The sequence below is a fragment of the Bos taurus genome, chromosome 18, assembly GCF_002263795.3.
Source record: "Bos taurus isolate L1 Dominette 01449 registration number 42190680 breed Hereford chromosome 18, ARS-UCD2.0, whole genome shotgun sequence".
In the NCBI taxonomy this organism is placed as follows: Eukaryota; Metazoa; Chordata; class Mammalia; order Artiodactyla; family Bovidae; genus Bos; species Bos taurus.
Window position 1 is genome coordinate 16,644,555 of NC_037345.1, and position 26,550 is coordinate 16,671,104.

Sequence of the window (26,550 nt, forward strand, 5' to 3'; positions counted from 1 at the left end):
ACTGAAATGGAAGAAAGCTCAAGACGCTAACAGCCTGGAAAATCAAGATTCATTTGTATTATTCATTTACAAAACCTCTAGATCTTTCAGGGGGCATGAACTGGAAAAGGACACATGAGAAAACTCCCTATCAATATGAGGGAGGAAATGAAGTACCCCAGCACTTACTACTGAAATTGTGAGTTTCAACCGTAAGCCTACGTGAGTGAGGAACAGCAGTACTGCAGATAAGGAGGGGGCTAGGAACAAGATGACTGTGGTCAGGCTCTGGATAAGCCCACACTTCTCCAAGAGCTTTGTTTCCTTTTTTCTGAGATCTGGAAAATTCAAAATGAAGAAATGAATCACAAGAACATTCTCCCAGGAGCATAGATCAAGCCCCAGAAGATGAAAGAATCCCCAGAAGGTGAAAGGCTCAGTCCACCATGACATCCCAGGCTCAGAGCAGAAAGCCAGATATTCTGTACCTTTAATGACTTTTGTAAATGGCTTCTCCCAGGTGTACATTTTAATCAACTTAATGCTTGTGAGAACTTAACTGGTCATGCGGATGCGCTGGTCACTGACCTCTGATGTATGTTTCTGTGACTCCACAAGCTTTCTGGTCAGGAATGCCTGCAGTGAGGATGCAGCAAGAGCATCTTTTATAAGGGCAGGAAAGTGCAGTCTGGCATTAGTGTGGCAACTGAGAGTACTTCCAAAGTCAGCTCTGCGTGTGGACTGAATCCCTGGGTCTAATCCTGCACTCCCAGTTCCTGGTCCCCGCTGAAGGTTTAGAAGCCTCTCTGGGCCATCATGCCTCAAGACACCTGCCTCACACATCTTTGGGGGGCTTTCTCTTCTGGGTTCCAAGCCAGAACTTGGCCAACTAAACAGAAACATGACTCCTCTGCCTCTGGGAACCCTAAACCCTCTACCAATTACACCACCTTTTAAAAAATTTTATTGAAGTATAGTTAATTTATAGTGCTGTATTAATTTCTCAGTACAGCAAAATGACTCAGTTATACATACATATATATATATATAAATAATTTTCCATTATGGTTTGTCACAGGATATTGAATATGGTTTCCTGTGCTGTGCAGTGGGACCACAATCACCTTTTGATTAGATTACCTGAACTGACAAAGGAAAACACTCCATTGCAATAATTCAGAGCACACAAATCCAAGAGTCACTTCCTGTTTTGCCTATTTTTTTTTTTCAGCTGAATCTTTGGCAGCAAATTTGCTTCCCTTCCCCCATTAAATTGTGCCAATGTTCTATGCTGTCAGCTCTAGTATACCAGCACAGTCCGGGTAAAAGAGAAGGAACCAAAATCTTCCACAGAAGATAGCTACTGAGGAAAGTCCATGAAGCAGATAATCACTCACAGACACCCACAAGGTGGACCTCACCCATCAGGTTCACTTCTTATTAATATTTATGAGGCCCCAGCATGGTGGCCAGAGAACCATTTGAGGTAGGAATGGACTCTGAATCTCACTTGCAATAGAATGAGCGGTCAACAAGTGTCAGCCTTCCCACTCAGAAGCACCCCCAATTCCAGAGCCCTAAGAGTTCTGGGGAATGTCCAACATCAAATGGGTGGCAAAGACATTACCTGCAGTGGCAAAAACAGAAGATAGCACAGCATGGCAATGAGCGCTATGGGTCCGAGAACAAGGCAAGAGGTGATGCTGCAGCTTATCAACAGTAAGAAGGTGAGCACGGCCAGGGGCCCATAGTACACTCCCTCGTACAGGCAGTTTACATCGGTGGTGAAGAAGCCAATGGCCTGTGAGACAATAAGCCCACGGACACAGGTGTCACCTCTCCAAGTTCCCAGAAGAGGCTGCATGTGCCTGTGACAGGTGGCTTCGCCATGCCTTCTATGGGCAGGCAAGCTAGAGAGGCAGGGTGGCAGAGCGGAGAGACACACCAGGTTCACAGGTCTCATGTCACCAGCTTTGTGACCCTGAACAAGTTACTTTGCCACTCTGAGCCTCCACCTGTAAAGCTGGAATGATTACATGGTTATTGTAAGAATGTCAATGAGATAAATACCTGCACACATAGACTGCACCCAACGAAAGTTACATTTTTGAACTATTGCTACTACTATTAATTAGCTACTACTATTGCTACTACTACTAATAGCCAGACTCCACAGAGTTGCTTGTAGTATTTTATTCTATTCCATTCCATTCCATTCATTCTAATAATAATACCTGCATTTTTTGGCAGGAGCTGAGTCTTTTTCTCCTTCTCCTTTCTCTTATTTGCTATAGATTCTTCTGCCCACTCCCTCCCTCCCCAACATGTACTGCCTACTGCATTGTATAAAAGCTGACATTCCAAGTCACAACATATTTAAGGAATCAATTCGTTAATGTCTTGTGGAATTACCAATCTGAATCCTTAAGAAGTGGTTTTCTTTTCATTTTAACCCAATCTCCTTCCAGTGCCCAGAATGTGCCCCAGGCTGAGCCTTTAAAAATTTTTAGCGTTGGGTGAGCATAACTTTGTACAGCCAGTTTGTAGGACAAGTTAACAGTGTCTTTCGAAAACTAATAATTATACAAACCTCATGACTGTCACTTTCATTTCTCCATTGAGAAACACTCTGATGTGCTGGTGGAAGCACATATATAAGGATGTTGATTATAGCACTGCCCATGGCAGCAAACCCAGAAACATCCTAAATGTCCATTGGTGGGGGAAGGTTAAAGCACTCACTTAAGAAGTATTAGTTAATATTGGATCCTGGAACACACTGTCAGTGTTGATGTCTCAGGCTTGTCATTTATGGAGCCACAGATGTGTGACTCAGTCACTCTGAGCCTCTGTTGCCTCATCAGTAAAATGGGAATAATAAAACAACCTACTTTATAGCGTTGATGTGATAACTGAATGAGGTAGCACATATAAAATATTTTCACACATTGAGAAGGCTATATGGCAGTGATAGAAACGGACAAAAGTGATCAAAAGGTAAAAGCTACCAGTTATAACATAAATAAGTCCTTGGGAATGTAAGGTACAGCATGGTGACTATAATTAACAAAACTGTATTGTATACCTGGAAGTTGCTAAGAAAATAAATCTTAAAAATCCTCATCACAAGAAAAGTCTGTAACTCTGTGTAGTGCTGGTTGTTAACTAAACTTACTGTGGCAATCACTTTGCAATATATGCATACATCAAATTATTATGCTGTATGCGTGCATGTGTGCTAAATCGCTTCAGTCATGTCCAACCCTTTGCGACCCTGTAGACCACCAGGCTCCTCTGTCCATGGGATTCTCCAGGCAAGAATACTGGAGTGGGTTGCCATGCCCTCTTCCAGGGGATCTTTCTGACCCAGGGATCAAACCCATGTCTCTCATGTGTCCTACACTGGCAGTCGGGTTCTTTACCACTAATGCCACCTGGGAAGGCCCATTATGCTGTGTATTTTGTACTAATACAAAGTTCTACATCAATTATATCACAGTGAAAAATAAAGAAAAGAGAAAGTGCTTTAATTATGAGTAAGCATCACTGAAAAGTAATGAGGAAGATCTAAATGTGCCAACATGGAAATTCAAGGCATAGCGAGGAGAGAAGAAAAAACTGCAAAATGATGTAAGTGATGTAGTACCACTGATGTAAAAATCTCACCCCAAAAATACATATCTTACATTTTCTATTGGTAAAACCAAGTTGCAGAACTATGTAAAATGCAGTATGATTTATGCAAAAACATGCACACAAAATATATTATGTTTTCTATGGGTAATTCACATGTGTACCTAAGTGTACTTTTAAAAGTTGGGAGGTGATGTTAGTTCAGGCATAGGAGGAGTGACCAGGTGTAGGGGGTCATCTGTATTAGTTTTTCTATTTCTTTCCTAAGGAGAAAGTATTCAGGTGTGCTTTTTTAAACTTTTTTTTCTATTGCTTTTTTAATTAAAATTTTTACAGTGCTGTGTTAGTTTCTGCCAGAAATGTAAACTGATACAGCCATTATGGAGAACAGTATGGAGATTCCTTTAGAAACTAGGATGGGGCTAAATCTATTATCTGACCCAGCCACCCCACTCCTGGGTATATATCCTGAGAAGAAGACACATGTAACCCCAATGTTCACAGCAGCACCTTTTACAATAGCTGGGACATGGACACAGCCCAGGTGTCCTTAAAATTAATTTTAATATAAAACTTATGGAAGCAACTCTCTAGAAATCCTCATACGAGCAACTACTTCCATCTTCAGTTCCAAATGGATCGTCTTATTTTCTGCTTCTGTGAAGATGTTGGGAAAGTTGGACTTCACATATAGTGGGGCTTAGAACAGACAAACAGAAAAGGCAGCAGCACTGGCCTGAATGCAGAAGATCTCCTTAGCAAGTCAGGTGGCAGCTCGGGTTCAGAGCCTGGAGTCTGCAGCCAGGCTCTGCCACTTACCAATCGTGTGACCTTGTCCAAGTTTCATACCCTTTCCTGGCCTCAGTTTCCTCCTCCATGACAATGGGAACAGTAACAGAAGCTATCACGTAAGAGGTCATCAGAGGACCGAGTGAGCCAACTTAGTGATGGGTTTGGGATAATATCTGGCTCAAAGGACGTTCACAGTTAGTGTGATAACTTTGCTGAGAACAGGGAGAAGGGCTGCCATGGCTCCTTGAGCTCCGGTCAAGAGCAGGAGGACAGGGTAGCTTTGATGCTTAAGGCCTACAAGGAATTAATGATACAACTGAACATACGAATCACTGCCCCTCTTCTACGTGCTTTATATGTACTGCTGCTACTGCTAAGTCGCTTCAGTCGTGTCTGACTCTGTGCGACCCCATGGACTGGAGCCTAGCAGGCTCCTCCATCCATGGGATTTTCCAGGCAAGAGTACTGGAGTGGGGTGCCATTGCCTTCTCCGTTATATGTACTAACTCACGTAATCCTGTAAGACAACACTTCTACAAGGTTGGTCCTATTACTATCCCACAGTTCCAGAGAAGCTGAACAAGTTGCCTAAGGTTAGAGAATGAGTAAAATGGTGAAGAAGAACAGTAATAATGATAACAATACATTATCATGTAAGATAAAAATCTTACATTTGTTGGTACTTGAGTTAGAAGAAGCATCTGTTTGGGGGCAATGGTTCATTTAGCCGACTGTATTTTGGAGATTATCCTGTGTAATTCAGATGCTGGGCTTTTTGAGGGATAGAGTTGTGGATCTGAAATAGTTCATGTCTTTGAAGGGAGCTCATCTGAGTGGAGAAACCAGATTTGGGCTTGGTGGGGAGTAGGGTCAGAAAGAGGGGGTCTAGAGATACTATCATGAAGGAGAGACCATCTCAGCCAGGCCTTTGAAGATTGAATGAGATTTTGAAAGGGCGGGGGGAGTGATGTGAGCAAAGCTGCCTGGAGGTGGACATGCCTGGTCTATTTGGGGCTAGAGGTTTAGCCCTGCCTGGCCAGGAGGGTAGAAGTCAACCTAGGACTAGAGAAAGGAACACAGGAAGAGATAAGGCAGGACAGCTGCTGAGGCCAGATCACAAAGGAGTTTGTTTGAGAGGAAAGAGCCAGAGCAGGGATGTCTTTTCCAAAAATTAAATAATCTGTTTCAATATAAAAGTAATCCGTGCTCATCAAGGCAATTGGTAAGCAGTAGAAAAATAGAGACGGAGAGGGCAATGGCACCTCACTCCAGTAGTCTTGCCTGGAGAATCCCAGGGACAGGGGAGCCTGGTGGGCTGCCGTCTATGGGGTCGCACAGAGTTGGATATGACTGAAGTGACTTAGCAGTAGCAGTAGTAGTAATAGTAGAAAAATAGAGAAAGTGAAATTAAACATAGAAAATTCCAATATCCCCCCCATGACTCTAGGTCATAGTTGGTCATATATCTTTTGTCAGTCTCTGCCATTGTTTGTGTTATGCTGTAGGGAGCACCAGCTAGGAAATAACCCATCCATAACAATAACCAGGCAGCTGTAAGTATTTCTCCTCTGCAGATAAGAAAATTAACACCCAGAGATTATCTCTGCTTGTTTTTCCTTGAGCTACCAAGTCCTCCCATACCTTCCTCCCCAGGGCATCTGAGGGGATGTGGTTTCTGATGTGCTTCTACTGGGGATTCATGGTTTTTTTGTTTTAATTTTTAGCTGCATGAAGGATCTTAGTTCCCAGACCAGAGATGGAACCCATATCCTCTTACAATGGAAGCATGGAGTCTTAAACACTGGACCACCAGGGAAGTCCCAAGATTTTTGTCTTTTTGGCCACTGCTGTACCCCTTTGGTGGGCTTCCCTCATAGCTCACTTGGTAAAGAATTGGCCTGCAATGCAGGAGACCCCAGTTCGATGCCTGGGTCAAGAAGATCCGCTGGAGAAGGGATAGGCTACCCACTCTGGTGTTCTTGGGCTTCCTTTGTGGCTCAGCTGGTAAAGAATCTGCCTGCAATGCAGAAGACCTGGGTTTGATCCCTGGATTGGGAAGATCCCCTAGAGAAAGGAAAGGCTACCCACTCCAGTAGTCTTGCCTGGACTGATCCCCCCAGACGACTTGGGAAGAAAAGTATGGGAGGACTTGGTAGCTCAAGAGATCAAAATGCCAGCATCCACTGGATCATCGAAAAAGCAAGAGAGTTCCAGAAAAACATCTACTTCTGCTGATTGACTACACCAAATCCTATGACTATGTGGATCACAACAAACTGTGGAAAATTCTTAAAGAGATGGGAATACCAGACCACCTTACCTGCCTCCTGAGAAATCTGTATGCAAGTCAAGAAACAACAGTTAGAACTGGACATAGAACAATAGACTGGTTCCAAATTGGGAAAGGAGTACATCAAGGCTGTATATTTTCACCCTGCTTATTTAACTTATATGCAGAGTACATCACGTGAAATGCTGGGCTAAATGAACCACAAGCTGGAATCAAGATTTCTGGGAGATATATCAATAACCTAAGATATGCAGATGACACCACCCTATGGCAGAAAGTGGAGAACTAAAGAGCCTTTTGATGAAAGTGAAAGAGGAGAGTGAAAAAGTTGGCTTAAAACTCCTTCAAAAAACAAAGATCATGGCGTCCGGTCCCATCACTTCATGGCAAATAGATGGGGAAACAATGGAAACAGTGAGAGACTTTATTTTCTTGGGCTCCAAACTCACTGCAAATGGTGACTGCAGCCATGAAATTAAAAGACACTTGCTCCTTGGAAGAAAAGCTATGACCAACTTAGCTTATTAAAAAGCAGAGACATTACTTTGCCAACAAAAGTCCGTTTAGTCAAAGCTATGGTCTTCCCAGTAGTCATGTATGGGTGTGAGAGTTGGACCATAAAGAAAGCTAAGTGCCAAAGAACTAATGCTTTTGAACTGTGATGTTGGAGAAGACTCTTGAGAGTCCCTTGGACTGCAAGGAGATCAAATCAGTCCATCCTAAAGGAAATCAGTCCTGAATATTCATTGGAAGGATTGATGCTGAAGCTGAACCTCCAATACTCTGGCCACCTGATGCAAAGAGCTGACTCATTTGAAAAGACCCTGATACTGGGAAAGGTTGAAGGCAGGAGGAGAAGGGAACAACAGAGGATGAGATGGTTGGATGGCATCACTGACTCGATGGACATGAGTTTGAGCAAGCTCCGGGAGTTGGTGATGGACAGGGAGGCCTGGCGTGCTGCAGTCCATGGGGTCGCAGAGCCAGACACAACTAAGCAACTGAACTGAACTATACCCCTAGGTGGAGAAGGAAATGGCAAACCACTTCAGTATTCTTGCCTGGAGGATCTCATGAATGGAGGAGCCTAGTGGGCTACAGTCCATGTGGTCACATAGAGTCAGACACGACTGAAGTGACTTAGCACATACCCATAGGGCCTAGAACAGGGCTTGGCCCAAAGCATACCTCAGTAACAATTTATTGAATGGATGGATGAATCCTCTCTAAGGCTTTGAATACAGCTGGAATCTCATTTACTGTTGACCTGCTCCTATGATCCCAGAGGCAATTATTGATGGTTATCAACACTCACCCTGGAAATGATTTCCTTTCTCTTTCTTCTTTGTCTCCAGCCTTTTCTCCATCCCTTGGCCTCCAGGGTAAGGAGGTATGGAGGAGGAGGAGGAGGAAAGTACCCCCTCAATGTGCAACCTCGTCACTTACCTCTCCCACGGTGATGTGTGTTAGAGACTTAAATTGCATCAGCTTCTCAAAGGCAAAGGAGAAGACAGCTGCACGAAACCTGACGCCTGTGCGCTGGTTGATGACCCAGCATGAGCACATACTCAGAGACTTCAGACATTCAGTGAAAAAAAGGGCAAGGCAAAGCCCAACTCCATAGGCAACGTCCCTGGATGGGTTTTTGGCGTATTCCAGGATCTTTGGCATAAGCAGTATCTAAAAGGAAACAGGAGTTTGGATCACTCTGACTTCCCAATCCTGCTTTCAGGCAACACCTAACCAAAGTGCACTGGGTGTGAGGTCCTCAGGTCAAGAGAGGGGGCTTACTAGATGATCACAACTGACTCAAGCACAATTCTGCACGCAGAAGATCGCAGTCCAGTTGGAGGACACTTAGGAGTTCAACTGACCCAGATCTGAAGCCCAGCTCCACCACCTCATAGAAGCCCACCACCACCAAGCAGGATCCTCTGGTGCTCCTGGACGCAGAAGCCTATTCTGTGCTCCCTATTTCTCATTTGTAGGGAACAGACTCCAGCCTCCATTACCTTCCCTGCATTCCTAAGGGAAGAGAGGGGATGGGGAGACAAGGATGGAGCAACCAAGAAACAATAGCACAGTCTTGGGCAGGGTCCTGGTTCCTCCTCAAGGGATACACATAACAATATCTTTGAGCTCTTCTGCAGAATTAAAACGCCCAACAAATGGAAGCTGCTAACTACTTGATGAAATACTCTACTCCAGAGAGAAGGTCACAGTTTGATAACCTCGAGAACCACAGAAGCTCATCAGAAAACCTCCTGAGGCCAGATTAAAGGAGTGCAGGCCATACACACACCCTGATCTCATCAGCAAACCTCACCCTTGAACCATTGCTATAAAGTGAAAATGTTAGTCATTCAGTCATGTCTGACTCTTTGTGACTCCACGAACTGTAGCCCACTAAGCTCCTCTGTCCATGGAATTCTCCAGGCAAGAATTCTGGAGTGGGTTGCCATTTTCTACTCGAGGAGATCTACCCAACCCTGGGATCGAACCCGGGTCTCCATCATTGCAGGCAAATTCTTTACTGTCTGAGCCATGAGGATTGGTATAAAACTCCTTACCAAATCCCCCTGAATTGGGACACACAGTTTTGAGGTCATTAGCCCACTGTGTCCCCATTTGCCTGGCAAAGCAATAAAGCTATTCTTTTCTGTGTGAGTGTGTGGCTGCTTAGTCACTCAGTCATGTCCAACTCTTTGTGACCTCATGGGCTGTAGCCCACCAGGTTCCTCTGTCCATAGAATTTTCCAGGCGAGAATATTGGACTAGGTTGCCATTTCCTACTGCAGGGGCTTTTCCCAACTCAGGGACTGAACCCATGTCTCTTGCATCTCCTGCACTGGCAGAGGGATATTTTTTTTTTACCACTAGCTCCACCTGGGAAGCCCTTCACCAAAATTCTGTCTCTGAGATTTGATTTGGCACCAGAGTACAGAGACCACATTTCAGCATCAGTCCCAATGGGAAATAGACTACACACACATGGAGTAATCCAGGGGTTAATAACCTGACTATTTATAAAGATGTGGGCAGAACTGAGGAAATTTAACAGGAATGGAGAAGCACCTTGGAGCTAGCAACCACAGGGAACTAAATGGGGAGGGGAGGATGAGTTTTACTGAAGCCTAGAAGGAGAAAGTCATACAAAAAGGGCCCTTCATTTAAGGATCCGGTCACCAACCCTCAGTGACAGGGAGGGAGGAAGTCAGAGTGATATATATCTTGCCCTCACCTTCTCCTTCCCTCCAGCCTCCAGATGGGGTCTCCCACTGGTCAAACTCAACCAGAAGCCAGAGGCAGAGGTACCCCACGGATGTGATCCAGAGAGGTCACACACCAGGGGCATAGCATAGGGTGGTGCGGACAAGGGTGGAGAGTGGATCTGGAGGGACGAATGGAGAACGTGCTGTCACCCAAGTCACTTCTCTCTGTGGTGTCATCAGCTGTTGCTTCCTCCTGACCTGTAACCCCTCTCCCCCGAGCTGGTAACAACGCCTCTATTTTCTTCTGGGAAGACGGTCGCCTGCTCCAATGCACACAGTCTAGGCTGGATCGTCAATCAAAGCGTTCCACTGCTGACCAAGCAAGTGAGCACGTGACCCCAGCTGGGACAGCCAGGTTCACTGTCTGCAGTTGAGGAACTAACAGGAAATAGCGAGCCCATTCATCCTAACCACGGTACGTGGAGTCTCCTGCATGCCCCGAGCTGTTCAGCCATTTCTCAAAGCAGCTCCCACGTCCTGAGACAGACTGAGTTCTAAATGTTTTCTATACTGAACTTAAGGTCACCCTATGAGCCAGACAATGTCAGGCTCTCCATTTCAAACATGAGAGTTTCCATGAGGACTATGGTTGAGAGCATCATGGGGTTCCATGAGGGAACCAAGGCACAGAAGGGGTAAACAAATTTCCCAAAGTCACCCAGAAATTAAGTAGCATAACCAAGGTTGGAACCTAAGCACTGGCTGCAGAATTCGCACTTCCAACTACTACTAACTCCACTGCCCCCAGAAAGCCTTCATTTTCTGAGCAGCAGTTGAGAGACAGACATCCTCAAATCTTTTTGTTTGTTTATTTATGTTTTGGGGTTTTAAAAAATTATTGTTATTTTCTGTGGCCACCCTGCATGGCATATAGGATCTTAGTTCCCCAACCAGGGATCAAACTTGCACACCCACCTCCTCCCCCTAGTTGGAGGTGTGGAGTCCTAACCACTGACCCACCAGGGAAGTCTCAAGACATCTCCAGTTCTTGGCATGGATCTAAACATGCTAATCACCAAGTCCTGAAGTCCGGACACCTCGTCAAGTCTGCTACTTACGGGCCCCAGAACACTTGTGATGGAGAAGCAGCAGCTCACAATTGTATCAAAAATAAGCCTTGTTCTTTGGAATCTCAGCATCACTCGAAGCACTGAAGCTTTGTCGATTCCATGCCTTGAGACCTCTTCTTCCCAAAGAAGACGAAGCCTTGAAAAGAAGAAAATGGAAGCAAATGAAATCTCTTTGGTTGTATCACCCAACTCCTCCAGTTCTTGCTGGTCTAGGAACTTGGTTACAGAAATTGTCAAAGATAACACAAAGAGAGAGAACAGTACAGGGCATTTAGATTGCATGCATGCCCCAGCTCCAAGAATTACCAACATTTGACATTTTTGTTTAATCTCTCCTCCCCTTCCATTATTTTTCTTTTTGCAAGAATATTTCAAGCAAATCCCAAAGATATTGTTTCATCTATAAATGCTTCAGTATGCATCTCTTCCAGATAAAGCCCTAAAAAGCCACAGAGTAACCATAAAAATGGTTATGAATTAATGCCTATTTATTATTAACTATTAATAATAGGCATATATTAATAGCATAGTAAGAATGGCATTTAATTCAACTTTCTCTAATTATTTCAAAAATATGTTCTTACAGTTAGTTTGCCTAAATCAAGATCCAAACAGGTCCCACTCATTGGAGTTAAAGACAAATCTGACAGACCTCTTGCATCTCATTTTATCTGTAATAATTTCCAATCCTCTGCATTTTCTGCCATTTACTTTATAAAGAATCTGAATGATTTATCCTGTTGAGTTTTCCACATTCTGGATTTGACTGATTGCACCCCTGTGGGGCTCATATAAGTTTCTATGCCATGTATTTCCTATTAAGCTGTTAGCTAGATCTGCTGCTAAGTCACTTCAGTTGTGTCCGACTCTGTGCGACCCCATAGACGGCAGCCCACCAGGCTCCCCCGTCCCTGGGATTCTCCAGGCAAGAACACCGGAGAGGGCTGCCATTTCCTTCTCCAGTGCAAGAAAGTGAAAAGTGAAAGTGAAGTTGCTCAGTCGTGTCCGACTCTTAGCGACCCCATGAACTGCAGCCTACCAGGCTCCTCCATCCATGGGATTTTCCAGGCAAGAGTACTGGAGTGGGGTGAGAGGCATAATAAAATTCAGAATTCAAGTCAGCTGGCAAAAATACTTAATAGATGATATAGTATATGTTCCTTTTATCACATCAGAAGACGTACAAAGTGTGCTATCCCACTTTTGGATATGTTAAGCTGGATCACTGAGTTAAGGTGTGTTAGCCTGACTAATCCATTGCCAAGTTCCCCATCGGTGATGATCATTGCCTATATCCACCTCCGACAGGACTGGCAAAATGGTGGTTTGTCGAATTCTATCATTCCATTTATAGTTATCAGCTTGACTTTTCTGTAAAAAAAATAATTTTCCAGAAATTTCCTGGTGGTCCAGTGGCTAAGACTCCAAGTTGCCAATGCAGGGGACCTGGGTTCGATCCCTGGTCAGGGAACTAGATCCCACATGCCCAAATTTTGAAACTAAAGATTCTGCATGCCGCAACTAAAACCTGGCACAGCCAAATAAAAATAAACATGGAAATATTAAAAAAAGAAATTTCCCTCATCAACTGTTTTGTTACCCTGAAATACAGTTAGTTGAAGAAATAGCCTAAGGCTCTGAAAAACATCGCCCTTCCTTTTTATACACAAAATAAGATTCATAAAACACAGAACTCTGATCTCCAAAAAGTGTCCTTATTTATTTCAAAATTCCCAAAAGGGTGCCCCAGTGTTGGATCATGCAACCAAAAATGTATCCTAATTTTGACATTCCAAGCTGATGATGCCTGGGAGATTTGTGCTACACCAGCAGAATAAGAACACCTAAAACATATCTTTGGGGAGAAAATTGATATACTATTTGTATATAAGCTTTTTTAAAAAAGCATCCAAGAAGTTTTCATGAAAAGATTTTAAATTGTGTTGACTTTCCTACACTTCTCTTTTGTTTCAGAGGCAGGAACAAGTGACTAGACAATAGTCATTATGATACTCAAGGCTTCCGGACTCTTAATCTCGCTCTGGATGCCTCCCTGCCTCAGCATGCATCCACAGTCCAATCTATCAGCTGCAGGCACCATGCTGGCTGAACTTGGACGTCCTGGCTCCTGATTCCCTATGTCCGGTTCCCCTGTTTGGAAAGCGGTTAGCGCTGCCCATGATGACAGCAGAGACATCACCTTGCCGACAAAGATCTGTCTAGTCAAAGCTATGGTTTTTCCAGTGGTCATGTATGGATGTGACAGTTGGACTATCAAGAAGGTTGAATGCTGAAGAATTGATGCTTTTGAACTGTGGTGCTAGAGAAGACTCTTAAGAGTTCCTTGGACAGCAGGGAGATCAAACCAGTCAATCATAAAGGAAGTCAGCTATAAATACTAATTGGAATGACTGACGCTGAAGCTCCAATACTTTGGCCACCTCACAAAGAGCCAACTCATTGGAAAAGACCCTGATGCTGAGAAAGACTAAGGGCAGGAGGAGAAAGGGGTGACAGAGGATGAGACGGTTTTATTGCATCATTGACTCAATGGACATGATGTTAAGCAAAGTCTGGGAGTTAGTGAAGGACGGGGAAACCTGGCATGCTGCCATCCACGGGGCTGCAAAGAGTCGGACGTGACTTAGCAACTGAACAACAGCAATCATGACAGCGTCGTGGATCAGGCCAAGGGACTCCAGGCACTCGCCAAAGCTGCTGCTCCTTAGACAGCAAGAGCACAGTGGACAAAGCTGTCCCTTGTTGGGCTGCCCTTTGCCCCCAGGGCCCGACAGCGGCACTAGATGTGCCTGTTCTTGGAGAGCTCTGTCGGCATCTGGTTCTCATCCTCTGCCCAGAATCGCAGCAAGTCTCTCATGACAAAGCAGTTCTGGCCCTTTCAACTCTTTACTCCTCCAGCCATGGATACTCCTGCCCAGCCTAAACCAGAAGGGAACCAATACCATGAGACCTTTCTGTCCCACTTTCCTTCTGCAATCAAAACTCCAGGCTTTTTCCTTTCTGAGTTATTAAAAAACTACCCCCATTCCATCCAGGCCCACCTATGCGGACCAGATAACCTGAGGGGCCCGGACCCTAGCTCAACAAAGCCAAAACGTCCCCACGAACCCTGTCTGTGTTGGAGGATTCTATTGTTTGTGGATGCTATTGCTCAGGTCAAACCATGGGGCTGCCTCTCCTCATTCTAGCCCTGCCTCCACACATGACACAATCCTCAGGAACAACAAGCTCTAGAGTCAGTTCTACTTTGGCTAAACAAATCCAAGTCTTCCGTAGCCTACCCACAGCTCTCTGGGCAACACTATCTATTTCTGGCCATGATTATTAGATTCAGATTCAAGAGACTTGGTTTCTCATTTTACCTCCTCCATTCATTCATGATATGATTCAAGGAACATACTTCTCTTAATTCTGGTTCTTCATTTGTAAGATGGGGGAAATAACATCTGCCTTGTTTATTTCATAAACCTTTTGTGATGGTCAAAGGAGACAATGGGTGGGGAGATGCTCTATAGTTAAGAACAGTTAACATGTGAGGGATTATGGTGATCACAGGATGAAGATGATGGTGGTGACAATGGTAATCCCGCTGAGAGTGGTGGTGAGGGTCATGGTTGGCACTTTGTCAGCCCATCCTCATAGGAAACACAGCAGCTCTTTTGAAGGATTAGGGAAGACGCGACCCAGAACGCTGCCTGTTAAATGGTGTGCCAAGTTGCTTCAGTCATGTCTGACTCTCTGTGACCCTATGGACCATAGCCCATCAGGCTCCTCTGTCCATGGGATTCTCCAGGCAAGAATACTGGAATGGGTTGCCAGGCCCCCCTCCAGGGGATCTTTCTGAAACAAGGATGGAACCCGTGTCTCCTGAGTCTCTTGCTTTGTCAGGTGAGTTCTTTACCACTAGTGCCACCTGGGAAGCCCTGTTAAACGGTGAACACATAGAAAGAAATCCCTCTAAAAGTGTGAATGCACGGGAAATTACCATTTCAAAGAAACATGTAAAGATGGAGTGATTGCAAGAATGTTGGTGGTGAGGCATTGTGAGTTACAGAATAAAAAGGCAGCACCAATGGGCAGAAAGTAAACAGAAGTAAATTAGGAGACCTGGTCTTTGCAATGGCTAGGGAAGAACAAGCAAGCTAACATTTAACTGACGGCCTATGATGCGTCTGGCATTTTCCCAGGTGCTTTACATCAAATCTATTACCTCTTCTGCTTCTTGCTAAGTCACTTCAGTTGTATCCAACTCTGGGCAACCCCATAGACGGCAGCCCACCAGGCTCTGCCGTCTCTGGGATTCTCCAGGCAAGAACACTGGACTGGGTTGCCATTTCCTTCTCCAATGCAGGAAAGTGAAAAGTGAAAGTGAAGTCGCTCAGTCATGTCTGACCCTCAGCGACCCCATGGACTGCAGCCTACCAGGCTCCTCCATCCATGGGATTTTCACAATGAGCCAATGAAGGGCAATGAGAGATTTTTTTTTTCTAATTCACTATTTTATACACAAAAACATAGGTAAGTAACTCCTCTGACATCATAGCTGGTAAGAGGTGAGATTCTACCAATATCTGGCATTATCCAAGAGGTGCTCCCTGGAACCTCTATTTTTTTTCCTGAGTCTAAGAAGCAATGAGTCAAAATTCAACCAGTTTCTGCTTTGTTAGTGCCTTCACTACACTGATTTTCTTTATAAATCTCTGAGCCCTGGTGATAGCATCTGACGGTTCACAAACTCTCTGACCACTGAATATTCTTTTCAGGAAGGCTCTTAGAGTGCCGTCATGTCTGGGATACATTTGGAAAAGGCCATCTACACCTGGTGTCTCTCATGAAGAACCTAGAGGCAGTGACATGAGTACAGGACATTCCAGGTCACTCGTTCCCACCCCTCCCCTTTTGATCTAATTTCACCTGTGAGGTAGACGGTACAGGAAATGTAATCCCACAACAATTAGTGGTGGCTCAAGGTGGCTTAAGAGCCTGGGCCACTAGCCAAAATTTAATGATCTGTGACACAGATAAATGCTTTATCCACACACCAAAAAAGACAAAAGGGACAAGAAGCAGTACTTTCTTTCTCAGGGTCCTGGGACCTCAGACAGACCCAATAAAAGATGAGAATTCTTGTTCCAGAAAAAGTTCTCTAGCCTGTATGTAAATATGTAAATATTTACATATGAAATACGTAAATTATTACTTAACTCCAAATTAAGAACCTCCCATAGAAGGAGGGTTCCTGCTACAAAGGGAGAACTGATATATTTTGCTCGTCTGAAGATGAACCACTGCCCCCCTCCCCTTAAAACACACACTGAGCGACTTGGCACCGACTGCCGAGACATGGTCTTTAACCCCGCGGGCTTGCCCAGCATGACTTTACCTTTTGGCGTTTTTGTCTGCAGCATCGTGTACTGACAGCTGGGGGATGTTGTCCTCATCTAAGCTTCTCCGTAAACCTCGAACCATGAGCGGGTTGAGCCATGACAGCGTGAGGTAGGAGAACAGGCCAGCATCATCCAGGGGCTGGGGCTCAGGAAACCTAGCAGAAGAGACACGGCAACACGGTGACACCGGGCCGTGGGCTCCAGGGGTGGACAGCTCAGGCACAGGCAGAACTTGGAAGAGACGAACGAGGACTGGGGGAAAACCACAGTGTGGATTCTACACCGTCTACATGGAGAAAACAGTATTTTTCCATGACTATTATTAACATCACAAATAATAGTCATGAAAAAATACTTTTTTCCTACATCCAGGGGACCACACTGTGCTTTTTCCCCAGTTCTCATCGTTAAAAACCAGAAGCAACAAAAACATCCAGCAACAGAGGAATGATTTAAAAAGAAAGAAGACAAATACGGCATATCCTGCACCACGTTGTAGAAAACAGTGCTGCTGCTGCTGCTGCTGCTAAGTTGCTCCAGTCGTGTCCGACTCTGTGCGACCCCATAGACGGCAGCCCACCAGGCTCCCCCGTCCCTGGGGTTCTCCAGGCAAGAACACTGGAGTGGGTTGCCATTTCCTTCTCCAATGCAGGAAAGTGAAAAGTGAAAGTGAAGTCACTCAGTTGTGTCTGACCCTCAGCAACCCCATGGACTGCAGCCTTCCAGGCTCCTCTGTCCATGGGATATTCCAGAAAACAGTGCAGAAGGGTCTAAAAATAGGGACGATCTACACGCAGAACATGGAGTGGGCTCTAAGCATACTGAAAAAAAGGTCACTTGAAGATCAAGAAGTTTAAAATATTTTTACTTATATAAAAAAGGAAGAAATAAGGGAGATCAGACAGAGAACAATATACACATATCTATATTATATATATTTTAAATATCTATATTATATATCGGAGAAGGCAATGGCACCCCACTCCAGTACTTTTGCCTAGAAAATCCCATGGACGGAGGAGCCTGGTAGGCTGCAGTCTGTGGGGTCGCTAGAGTTGGACACGACTGAGCGACTTCACTTTCACTTTGCACTTTCATGCCTTGGAGAAGGAAATGGCAACCCACTCCAGTGCTCTTGCCTGGAGAATCCCAGGGACGGGAAGCTGTCTATGGGTCACGCAGAGTCAGACACGACTGAAGCGACACAGCAGCAGCATATTATATATAATAAACATCAAATTATATAACAATTTATATCAAATCATTCATAGATTGACTTTGAAGTAGGGGTTAGAAATTGCAAAGGAGCAAAACTAAATTCTCATCACTTTAAATGTGTATGCTCTGCTTCTGTAACTTCCATAAAAACTGTAAAAAACAAAAAAAGTAAATAAGAATGATAAGGTCATATCTTTGTGAATCATTCACAAAAGACAAATAATGATTTCATTAAGGTGTTGAATTGTGTGTAATTTCACTTTTTTTTCAACATTGTCTCTAATGTTATATGGTTCAATATGAGGAAAATTCAACATTAAAAAAGATTTGGGGAGATAGATGTGAAGACAAAAATGCCAGACTTGCAAGATGTTCTCTTGTTCGGGTTATGGACTCTTTTCTCCACATTCTGGCCCTTTACATCCTTCCAGCCCACCAGCGATCATGGTTGTACGTTCTGGGATATGCTGGCCGGGCCTCAGCAGGGGATGTTGGGAGAGAAGAACTGAGGGAAGATGAGACATTATAGGAGATGTGTGGGGCCATCTGTGATGGCAAGGGTTGGGCCAGAACTAATGCGCCGGGGCTGATATTCCAAGGGCCCAGCAGAAACATTTCTTCTCTAAGATAAGGCTGTCCAGCTGAACTCAAGTACCAAAGTTCTCTATTCCTGGTGGAGATACGATTGATTTGGTGGGTAACAATGTAACTAGTATTGATAGAAGCTCAAATTTAAAAAATAGGAAAACCCCTGCTGTTTGTTTGTTAGAAAAACACTGGAGTGAAGAGGGATTCCTAAATACAAAGTTTTTCCCATGACGAAACACTGAGGGATCAGAGCAGAAGTGTTAAGCGCCTGTCAACAAATGCTGCATAAATGAGTATGTGCGTGAATCTGTGGAGTTCCCTGAAGCCCCAGGTGTATAAACCAGAAAGTCATTTGGGGATGGTTGAAACTATGGTTTAGTAGAGGAGGCTCCATGAATTTCTTAAACTCTTAAGCTTAAGGTAACATCACAGGGCATTTGGCCCTTTCAATGGCTGCCCATTTTTCACTGGATGAAGACCGACGTACTTAATGTGGTCTGTGGAGACGTGCTGGTGGTGTCGCCTTGCCGCATCCACTATGGCCAGGACTCTGCAGAGGCACTGGCCTCCTTCTCAGATCCTGGACACGCACATCACTCTGTTCTTCCACTGCAAGGCCAGGCCCTTGCACATGCTGCCCACATCGGCCTCCTGATCATGCTCCAGGTCTCAGTTTCAGTGTCACTCAGAACCTATCATGCTGTCGCTATTCTGTGTCCCTCACACCCCCACATTTCTTTACAGCACCTTCCTCAAACAGCAATAATCATATGTTTCAGTTCAGTTGCTCAGTCCTGTCTGACTCTTTGCAACCCCATGGACTGCAGCACACCAGGCTTCCCTGTCCATCACCAACTCCCAGAGCTTACTCAAACTCATGTCCATCGAGTCAGTGATGCCATCCAACCATGTTATCCTCTGTTGTCCCCTTCTCCTCCCACTTTAAACCTTTCCCAGCATCAGGGTCTTTTCCAATGAGTCAGCTCTTTGCATTACGTAGCCAAAGAATTGGAGTTTCAGCATCAGTATCAGTCCTTCCAATGAATATTCAGGACTGATTTCCTTTAGGATGGAGTGGTTGGATCTCCTTGCAGTCCAAAAGACTCTCAAAAGTCTCCAATAGCACAGTTCAAAAGCATCAATTATTTGGTGCTCGGCTTTCTTTATAGTCCAACTCTCACATCCATGCGTGACTACTGGAAAAACCACAGCTTTGACTAGATGGAACTTGGTTGGCATGCTTATAAGCTTACTCATTCTCCCCCATGTGAGGTCGGTAATGGGCAAGGGTCGTGTCTGGCTGGCTCACTGTTACCCCCCACAGTCTAGCCCAGTGTCAATGAGTCCTGTTGACTGACTGGCTGAATGAATGGAGATGCTGGCTGTGCTGCCCTGATGTGTCTCAGGTTTCTTGGGAGGTGTTTGGCTGTGCAGGGTGACAGGACAGTGTTGGGACAGGGCTGTGCAGCCTTTTGGAGGGGTCCAGGTGTGAGGGCCTGAGTATCACTGCCCTGGAGGGTACCGACCCTCAGCTCCCACTCAGGACTCACTTTGGCTTCGGTCGGAAGGGAATCATGGTTTTCCAGGCAGCATCATACTTCCCTCTCCCTGGTGCCTCAGGTTCCCTCACCTGCTGTCTCCAGGGGCTATCTTCAACAGTTATTGTTTTCTTGGGAAAGAAAAAACAAAAGAGCATCAGTTTCAGACCTCACAAATACTGTCCTGAGGGAATGAGGGACCAGCCACCCAAGGAGGATAGATCTTTCCACATTCAGCCTCCTAGAGAAACGATATGGCAGTCAGACAGAAAAAGACAAATAGTCTATGATCTCACTTACATATATCTGAGATATAACATCCATAAGATGTTATGGAAAGACCCCCAAGGAACTTTTTGGCCACCCCAGTAGAATAAAGCAAGAGAGTTCCAGAAAAACATCTACTTTTGCTTTTTTGACTAAAGCAAAGCCTCTGACTGTATGGATCACAACAAACTGTGGAAAATTCTTAGAGAGATGGGAATTCTTAAGATGGGAAGATGGGAACCATCTGCCTCCTGAGAAATCTGTATGCAAGTCAAGAAACAACAGTTAGAACTGGACATGGAACAATAGACCGGTTCCAAATTGGGAAAGGAGTATGTCAAGACTGTATATTGTCACCCTGCTTATTTAACATACATGCAGAGTACATCAAGTGAAATGCTGGGCTAGATGAAGCACTAGCTGGAATCAAGATTGCTGAGAGATATATAAATAACTCCAGATATGCAGATGACACCACCCTTATGGCAGAAAGAGAAGAACTAAAGAGCCTCTTGATGAGAGTGAAAAAGTTGGCTTAAAACTCAACATTCAAAAAACAAAGATCATGGCATCTGGTCCCATCACTTTATGGCAAATAGATGGGGAAACAATGGAAACAGTGAGAGGCTTTATTTTCTTGGGCTCCAAAATCACTGCAGATGGTGACTGCAGCCATGGAATTAAAAGATGCTTGCTCCTTGGAAGGAAAGCTATGACCAACCTAGACAGCATATTAAAAAGCAGAGACATCACTTTGCCAACAAAGGTTCAGTTCAGTTCAGTTCAGTTGCTCAGTCGTGTCCGACTCTTTGTGACCCCATGGACTGCAACACACCAGGCCTCCCTGTCCATCACCAACTCCCAGAGTTTACTCAAACTCATGTCCATTGAGTTGGTGATGCCATCCAACCATCTCATCCTCTGTCACCCCTTTCTCCTCCTGGCTTCAGTCTTTCCCAGGATCAAGGTCTTTTCCAATGAGTCAGTTCTTCACATCAGGTGGCCAGAGTATTGGAATTTCAGCTTCAGCATCAGTCCTTCCAATGAATATTCAGGACTCATTTCCTTTAGGATTGACTGATTTGATCTCCTTGCAGTCCAAGGGACTCTTAAGAGTCTTAAACAACACCATGGAGCCAACAAAGGTCCATCTAGTCAAAGCTATGGTTTTCCAGGAGTCAGGTATGGATGTGAGAGTTGGACTATAAAGAAAGCTGTGTGCCAAAGAATTGATGCTTTTGAACTGTGGTGTTGGAGAAGACTCTTGAGAGTCCGTTGGACTGCAAGATCAAACCAGTCAATACTAAAGGAAATCAACCCTGAATATTCATTGGAATGACTGATGCTGAAGCTGAAACTCCAGTACTCTGGCCACCTGATGTGAAGAACTGACTCATTGGAAAAGACCCTAATGCTGGGAAAGGTTGAAGACAGGAAGAGAAGGGGATGACAGAGGATAAGATGGTTGGATGGCATCACCAACTTGATGGACATGAGTTTAAGTAAGCTCTGGGAGTTGGTGATGGACAGGGAAACCTGGTGTGCTGCACTCCCTGGGGTCATATAGAGTCGGACACAACTGAGCAACTGAACTGAACTGAACTGAATAGAATAAAAAATACCTACCCAACTAACAACAAAACAAAAACCTGACTGGTAATTGCCAGAGGTGAAGATAGGCAAAATGGGTGAAGGTGGTCAAAAAGTACAGACATACATTTATAAAATGAATAAGTCATGGGAATATAATGTACAACATGGTAACTATAACTGATAATATTGCACTGCATATCTGAAAGTTGTTAAGAGAGTAGGTCTTAAAATTTCTCATGAGAAAAAAAAAATAGTTGAACTATGAGTGGTGATGGATATTGTGGTGATCCTCTCATAATTTATACAAATAATGAATCATTATATCATACATCTGAAAGTCATATGATGTTTTATACCACTTATGTCTCAATAAAAATAAATAAAGGAAAGCCTGCCAGGTAGGGAATGAGTGATGTGTCAGAATAACCAGCTCCCAGCTCTGGCTCTGCTCCTACTCTGGGCAGTTCCCTCAACTTCTCTGGGTTTTTCTCTGGCCATAAACACTGTAGACAAGAAAGGGTGTTATGTTTAGTCACCCACAGAATGCAAAACCAAGTCACTCTCTAAGGATAAAACTATTAAAAAGAAATCAAGAAGTAAAAAACAAATCACAAGACATTACATGTTACCCTTTTGATAAAGTAGGAAACCACTGAAATGAAAAAGGTATATTATCTCTAGGACTTCATATAGAATAAATAATACTCTCTTGAAAACACAGTAAGGGATCCTTGGGTAAAGGTTCAGAATAGTGGTTCCTGAAGGAACCAGGGAGAGTTTGGGAATGTAATGGGGTCAAGGTCCGAACTGGTAAGTTGGTGGTAGATTTATTGGTGCTTATCATATTAGTATAAGTAAATGCATAAATAAGTGAGAGAGACAGAAATGGGGTGGGGAGTGGAGGGTAGTGGGAGACAGCTGTATGAGCCATGAACATGCATCATAATCAACAATTATGATTCATCTAATTGTAGAAGCCAGAGCTTCATTTTAAAAAACTCAAAATTGAATAAATAGGGGACCAAAAAAATTTGATCCAGTTTATGACCACTGACAGTACCCTTTGAACTCAGTTTCCTGGTGTTTTGATGCAAAGGAGATCTACTTACATAGCTAAGTCCTGAAACCATGTCATCATCTACATCCAAGCCGAGATTCACAAGGCCACCAGAAGACCTGGGGACCCAGTACATCCTCCTTCTGGTCATTTTCAGGTGTACTGCCAATTCTTTGTTTCCCAGAATCAGAGAATCTGAAAAGGCAACAGGTAAGAACAGCTTAGATGGAACCCCAAGCAACCAGGAGAGGGGGATACCGCTCAAGAAGGAGTGTCCGGGGGGGCTGTCATCATAGCACCTGCTCTTCCCTCTGTTAGGAATGGGCTTGGCTCCCTGTCTTTAAACTTCTACTTGGGGCTCAGCCTAAGATCACCCAGGGAAACCCCAAACCACCCATTCCCAACCTACATCCTTGGGCCAGGTCAATCTTCTTTAATATATTCAAGGCTTGCTCGTAAAACCATGCTTCTTCTTCTTCTTCTTCTTTTTTTTTTTAAACCATGCTTCTTTAATCATGCCTCTTCTTTTATTCCAGTCTATAATTGTCTATTTAGGTGAATCACTGATTTTTTAGAGTTCATTTCTTGGACTAAACGGAGACTCTCACAAGGACAAAGACAGGTCTGCTTTGCTTACTATTAAATCCCTCAAGCCTAGGGATCCCCTAGGAGGAGGGCAATATTCAGTAAATCAATGGTGAATGAATGAATAAATAAATGAAAGAAATGTGATTTTGCCATTCTCAGACTCAGGGGAGTGGATCTGGGTATGCTTTAGGACATTCATTTATTTATGAAAATATTTATAAATCTATTTGGCCACATCAGGACTTAGCTGTAGTATGTGGCTTCTTTAGTTGAGGCATGCAAAATCTTATTTGAAGATTTAGGATCTAATTTTCTGACCAAGCATGGAACTCGGGCCCCCTGTATTGGAAGCTTCAAGTCAAAGCCCCTGGACCACCAGGTCCTTGATTTAGGAAATTTAAATAACTAAAAAATATATTAATTTGCTTTTCATTTTGCCTTTGTGAATATATGATTCACTCTCAGAACATCCATGTGCCTGGGGCAGGAGAGGGGATGGTAGTCAGTAATGTTTCTGAAGGAATGGAAAGAGAAAGAAAATGTACGACAGGGCTGGCATCATGGGGTGTGATGGGTGTCTCACCGGGCCCCAGCTTGTGATGGACTTACAGATGTTCTGCCACCACCATCTTGAAATTCTTCACAATCGGAACAAGGAGTCCCACATTTTCATTTTGCACTGGGTCCCACAAATTATGTAGTCAGTCCTCCTGCTCAGATATAGCTTTTGGCATTCAAATACTGGATTGTGTTTCAAGTAAACAGACTTGAAGACTAGCCTATTGTCTTGGGAGAAGATTCTCTAAATTCCTTTATCCCATTCCCTCTCATCTCACTTCCTTTTAGCAAATCACACCCAAATCTGGTGGACTCAGTTTCTGGAATTCTCCTATAGAGCCTATAAGACAGATTCCCCAGCCATGGCACCAGGCCATAAGTATACAGTTAGCCCTCTGTACCCATAGATTCTGCAATCAAAATTCAACCAACTGACTATAGATAATATTAAGGAAAAATAAAATAAAATCTCAGTATTCCCCAAAGGAAAGCTTCAGTTGGCAAAGGAAACTGTTTACATAGCATTACATTGTATTTACAGCTATAAGTAATGACTTAAAGTATATGGGAGGATGAGCTTAGATTATATGTAAATACTACACTATTTTATATAAGGGACTTGAGCATCCTTGGATTTTCAAATCCACAGGGGGACTGGAATAAATCCCAGCTCTGAACTGAGGGGTGAGTGTACTTGCATGTGAGGATAGAAGTGGACCTTTCAGGGGTGATGGAAAACTTTAAAATAAAAGAGGTATGTCAGGTAAGAGAGGGTGTCAGGTAGCTCTTATTTAAGACTTTGGGAAGAGTCCAGTTTCTCTCTGTCAGAGCAGCCTAAAGTGAAATTGGCATGATTCAGTGGAAGGAAGCCCTGGGGGTAGAACCATGGTATACTGGCTTACAGTTTATTTACTAAGACACAAAGGTGCTCAGTGGAGGGACTGGGATGGGGGAGGGGGAGGAAGTAAATTCTAGATTGCAAGTCATGCACCCTGGCAAGGGACTGTCTTAGTGTTGTCAATGGTGTGCTGGTAAACGTGTGCATCTACAACTAACCTGTGATTGCAACTGGTGAGTGAATGTAGTTCCAACACAACTGTAACTTGACATTGTGCTTTATGTTAACAAGTAAGAGGGAATTGAAGCATCCAAGACTATGTTGGTTGCATCTTCACTCATTTGCCAATAACCCATGTAACTGCTGAAGAGTTTCCAGATACCGAAAGAGGATTTTCTCATTTTTTGTGCTGTTCACAATGTAATGCCTACAGGCAATACACTTGTTAATCTGAATTATTAACATTTCCTGCATTTATTTCTTAAGCCTAGGCAATCAATAAAATAATAAAAACAAATCCAGATATGTAGCCTTTGCTGATTTTTGTGGTAAAAGTCCTCCCATCAAGGATGATTTCAAGCTACCAACATGTTGGGAAGAGAAGCGCATTAAGAAATCACTGTACAGTATTTCTATGTACAAATACAGTGGGTGTGCATGCTAAGTAGAGGTATCTGACTCTTTGCAGCCCTATGGACTGCAGCCCACCAGGCTCCTCTCTCCATGGGGATTCTCTAGGCAAGAATACTGGACTTGGTTGCTGAGCCCTCCCCCAGAGGATCTTCCCAACCCAGGGATAGAACCTGTGTCTCTTACGACTCCTGCATTGGCAGGTGGGCTCTTTACCACTAGTGCCACCTGGGAAGCCCCTATCTACAGTAGATGTAAATAAACTTAAAAGTATAAAAAGTAAATATAGTGAAATAATTAGGAAGTGATAGATTTTTGAGCATTATCTTTGTCTTTGATATAATTAATTGTAAGTTTAATAATTTAAATACTATTTGTATTTAACAACTGGGCTCTCAAAATTCCTGAAAATTTGACAATTAGTCCTCATAAACCAGTATTTTAAAACAGTGAGCCTAAACATTTATGTTCTCCTAGTTAACTGGCAAGTAGGGACTCATGAGGAAGACCAGATTCTTGGAGCACTAATACAGAAATTAGATTTTTTTTTTCTCACCTTTCAGTTATAGTATGATTTGCCAATCTGGTTTATTTGTATACACCTGCAAAGAGATACATGATGGTTTCAAAGATATAACTCCATATAGAAATATAGATGTTATCCAGGAAATTAGTAACAGGGAAAAGTAAAGCAAATGCAATGCTGCTGCGGCTAAGTCGCTTCAGTCATGTCTGACTCTGTGTGACCCAATAGACAGCAGCCCATCAGGCTCTCCCATCCCTGGGATTCTCCAGGTGAGAACACTGGAGTGGGTTGCCATTTCCTTCTCCAATGCATGAAAGTGAAAAGTGAAAGTGAAATCGCTCAGTCGAGTCTGACTTTTAGCGACCCCACGGACTGCTGCCTACCAGGCTCCTCCGTCCATGGGATTTTCCAGGCAAGAGTACTGGAGTGGGGTGCCATTGCCTTCTCCAAATGCAAATGAAGGGAATGCAAATGTGTATAATGGATATGCTTATAGGACACGAGCTGCTCTCTCAGCATAACTGGAACTGAGTCACATATTGGCTTGGGGCACCTTCCATGTCTATGAGGCCCACCCCTGATTCCTTGACTGGCCAGAGGAATTCCCTCCAGGGTTTCCTTTGGTATCCCAGAAAAAAGAAAAGTTCCCTGGCTTCCCAACTTCCTTTCAGGAAGAAGACAGAGCTGAAGTTTATTCAGTCTAGT

At 43.9% G+C, this 26,550-nt stretch overlaps 1 protein-coding gene across 1 annotated transcript in view; it reads right to left on the reverse strand.

The window, feature by feature from the left end:
• Window positions 1-26,550, reverse strand: part of ABCC11 (ATP binding cassette subfamily C member 11) — an 89,325-nt gene that overhangs the window by 54,859 nt on the left and 7,916 nt on the right. The window contains 8 exon segments of the mRNA XM_059877420.1: window positions 169-317; window positions 468-615; window positions 1,607-1,780; window positions 8,141-8,374; window positions 11,025-11,172; window positions 16,441-16,599; window positions 19,801-19,919; window positions 22,758-22,900. Coding sequence (XP_059733403.1) covers window positions 169-317; window positions 468-615; window positions 1,607-1,780; window positions 8,141-8,374; window positions 11,025-11,172; window positions 16,441-16,599; window positions 19,801-19,919; window positions 22,758-22,856 — 1,230 coding nt within the window. The 5' untranslated portion in view covers window positions 22,857-22,900.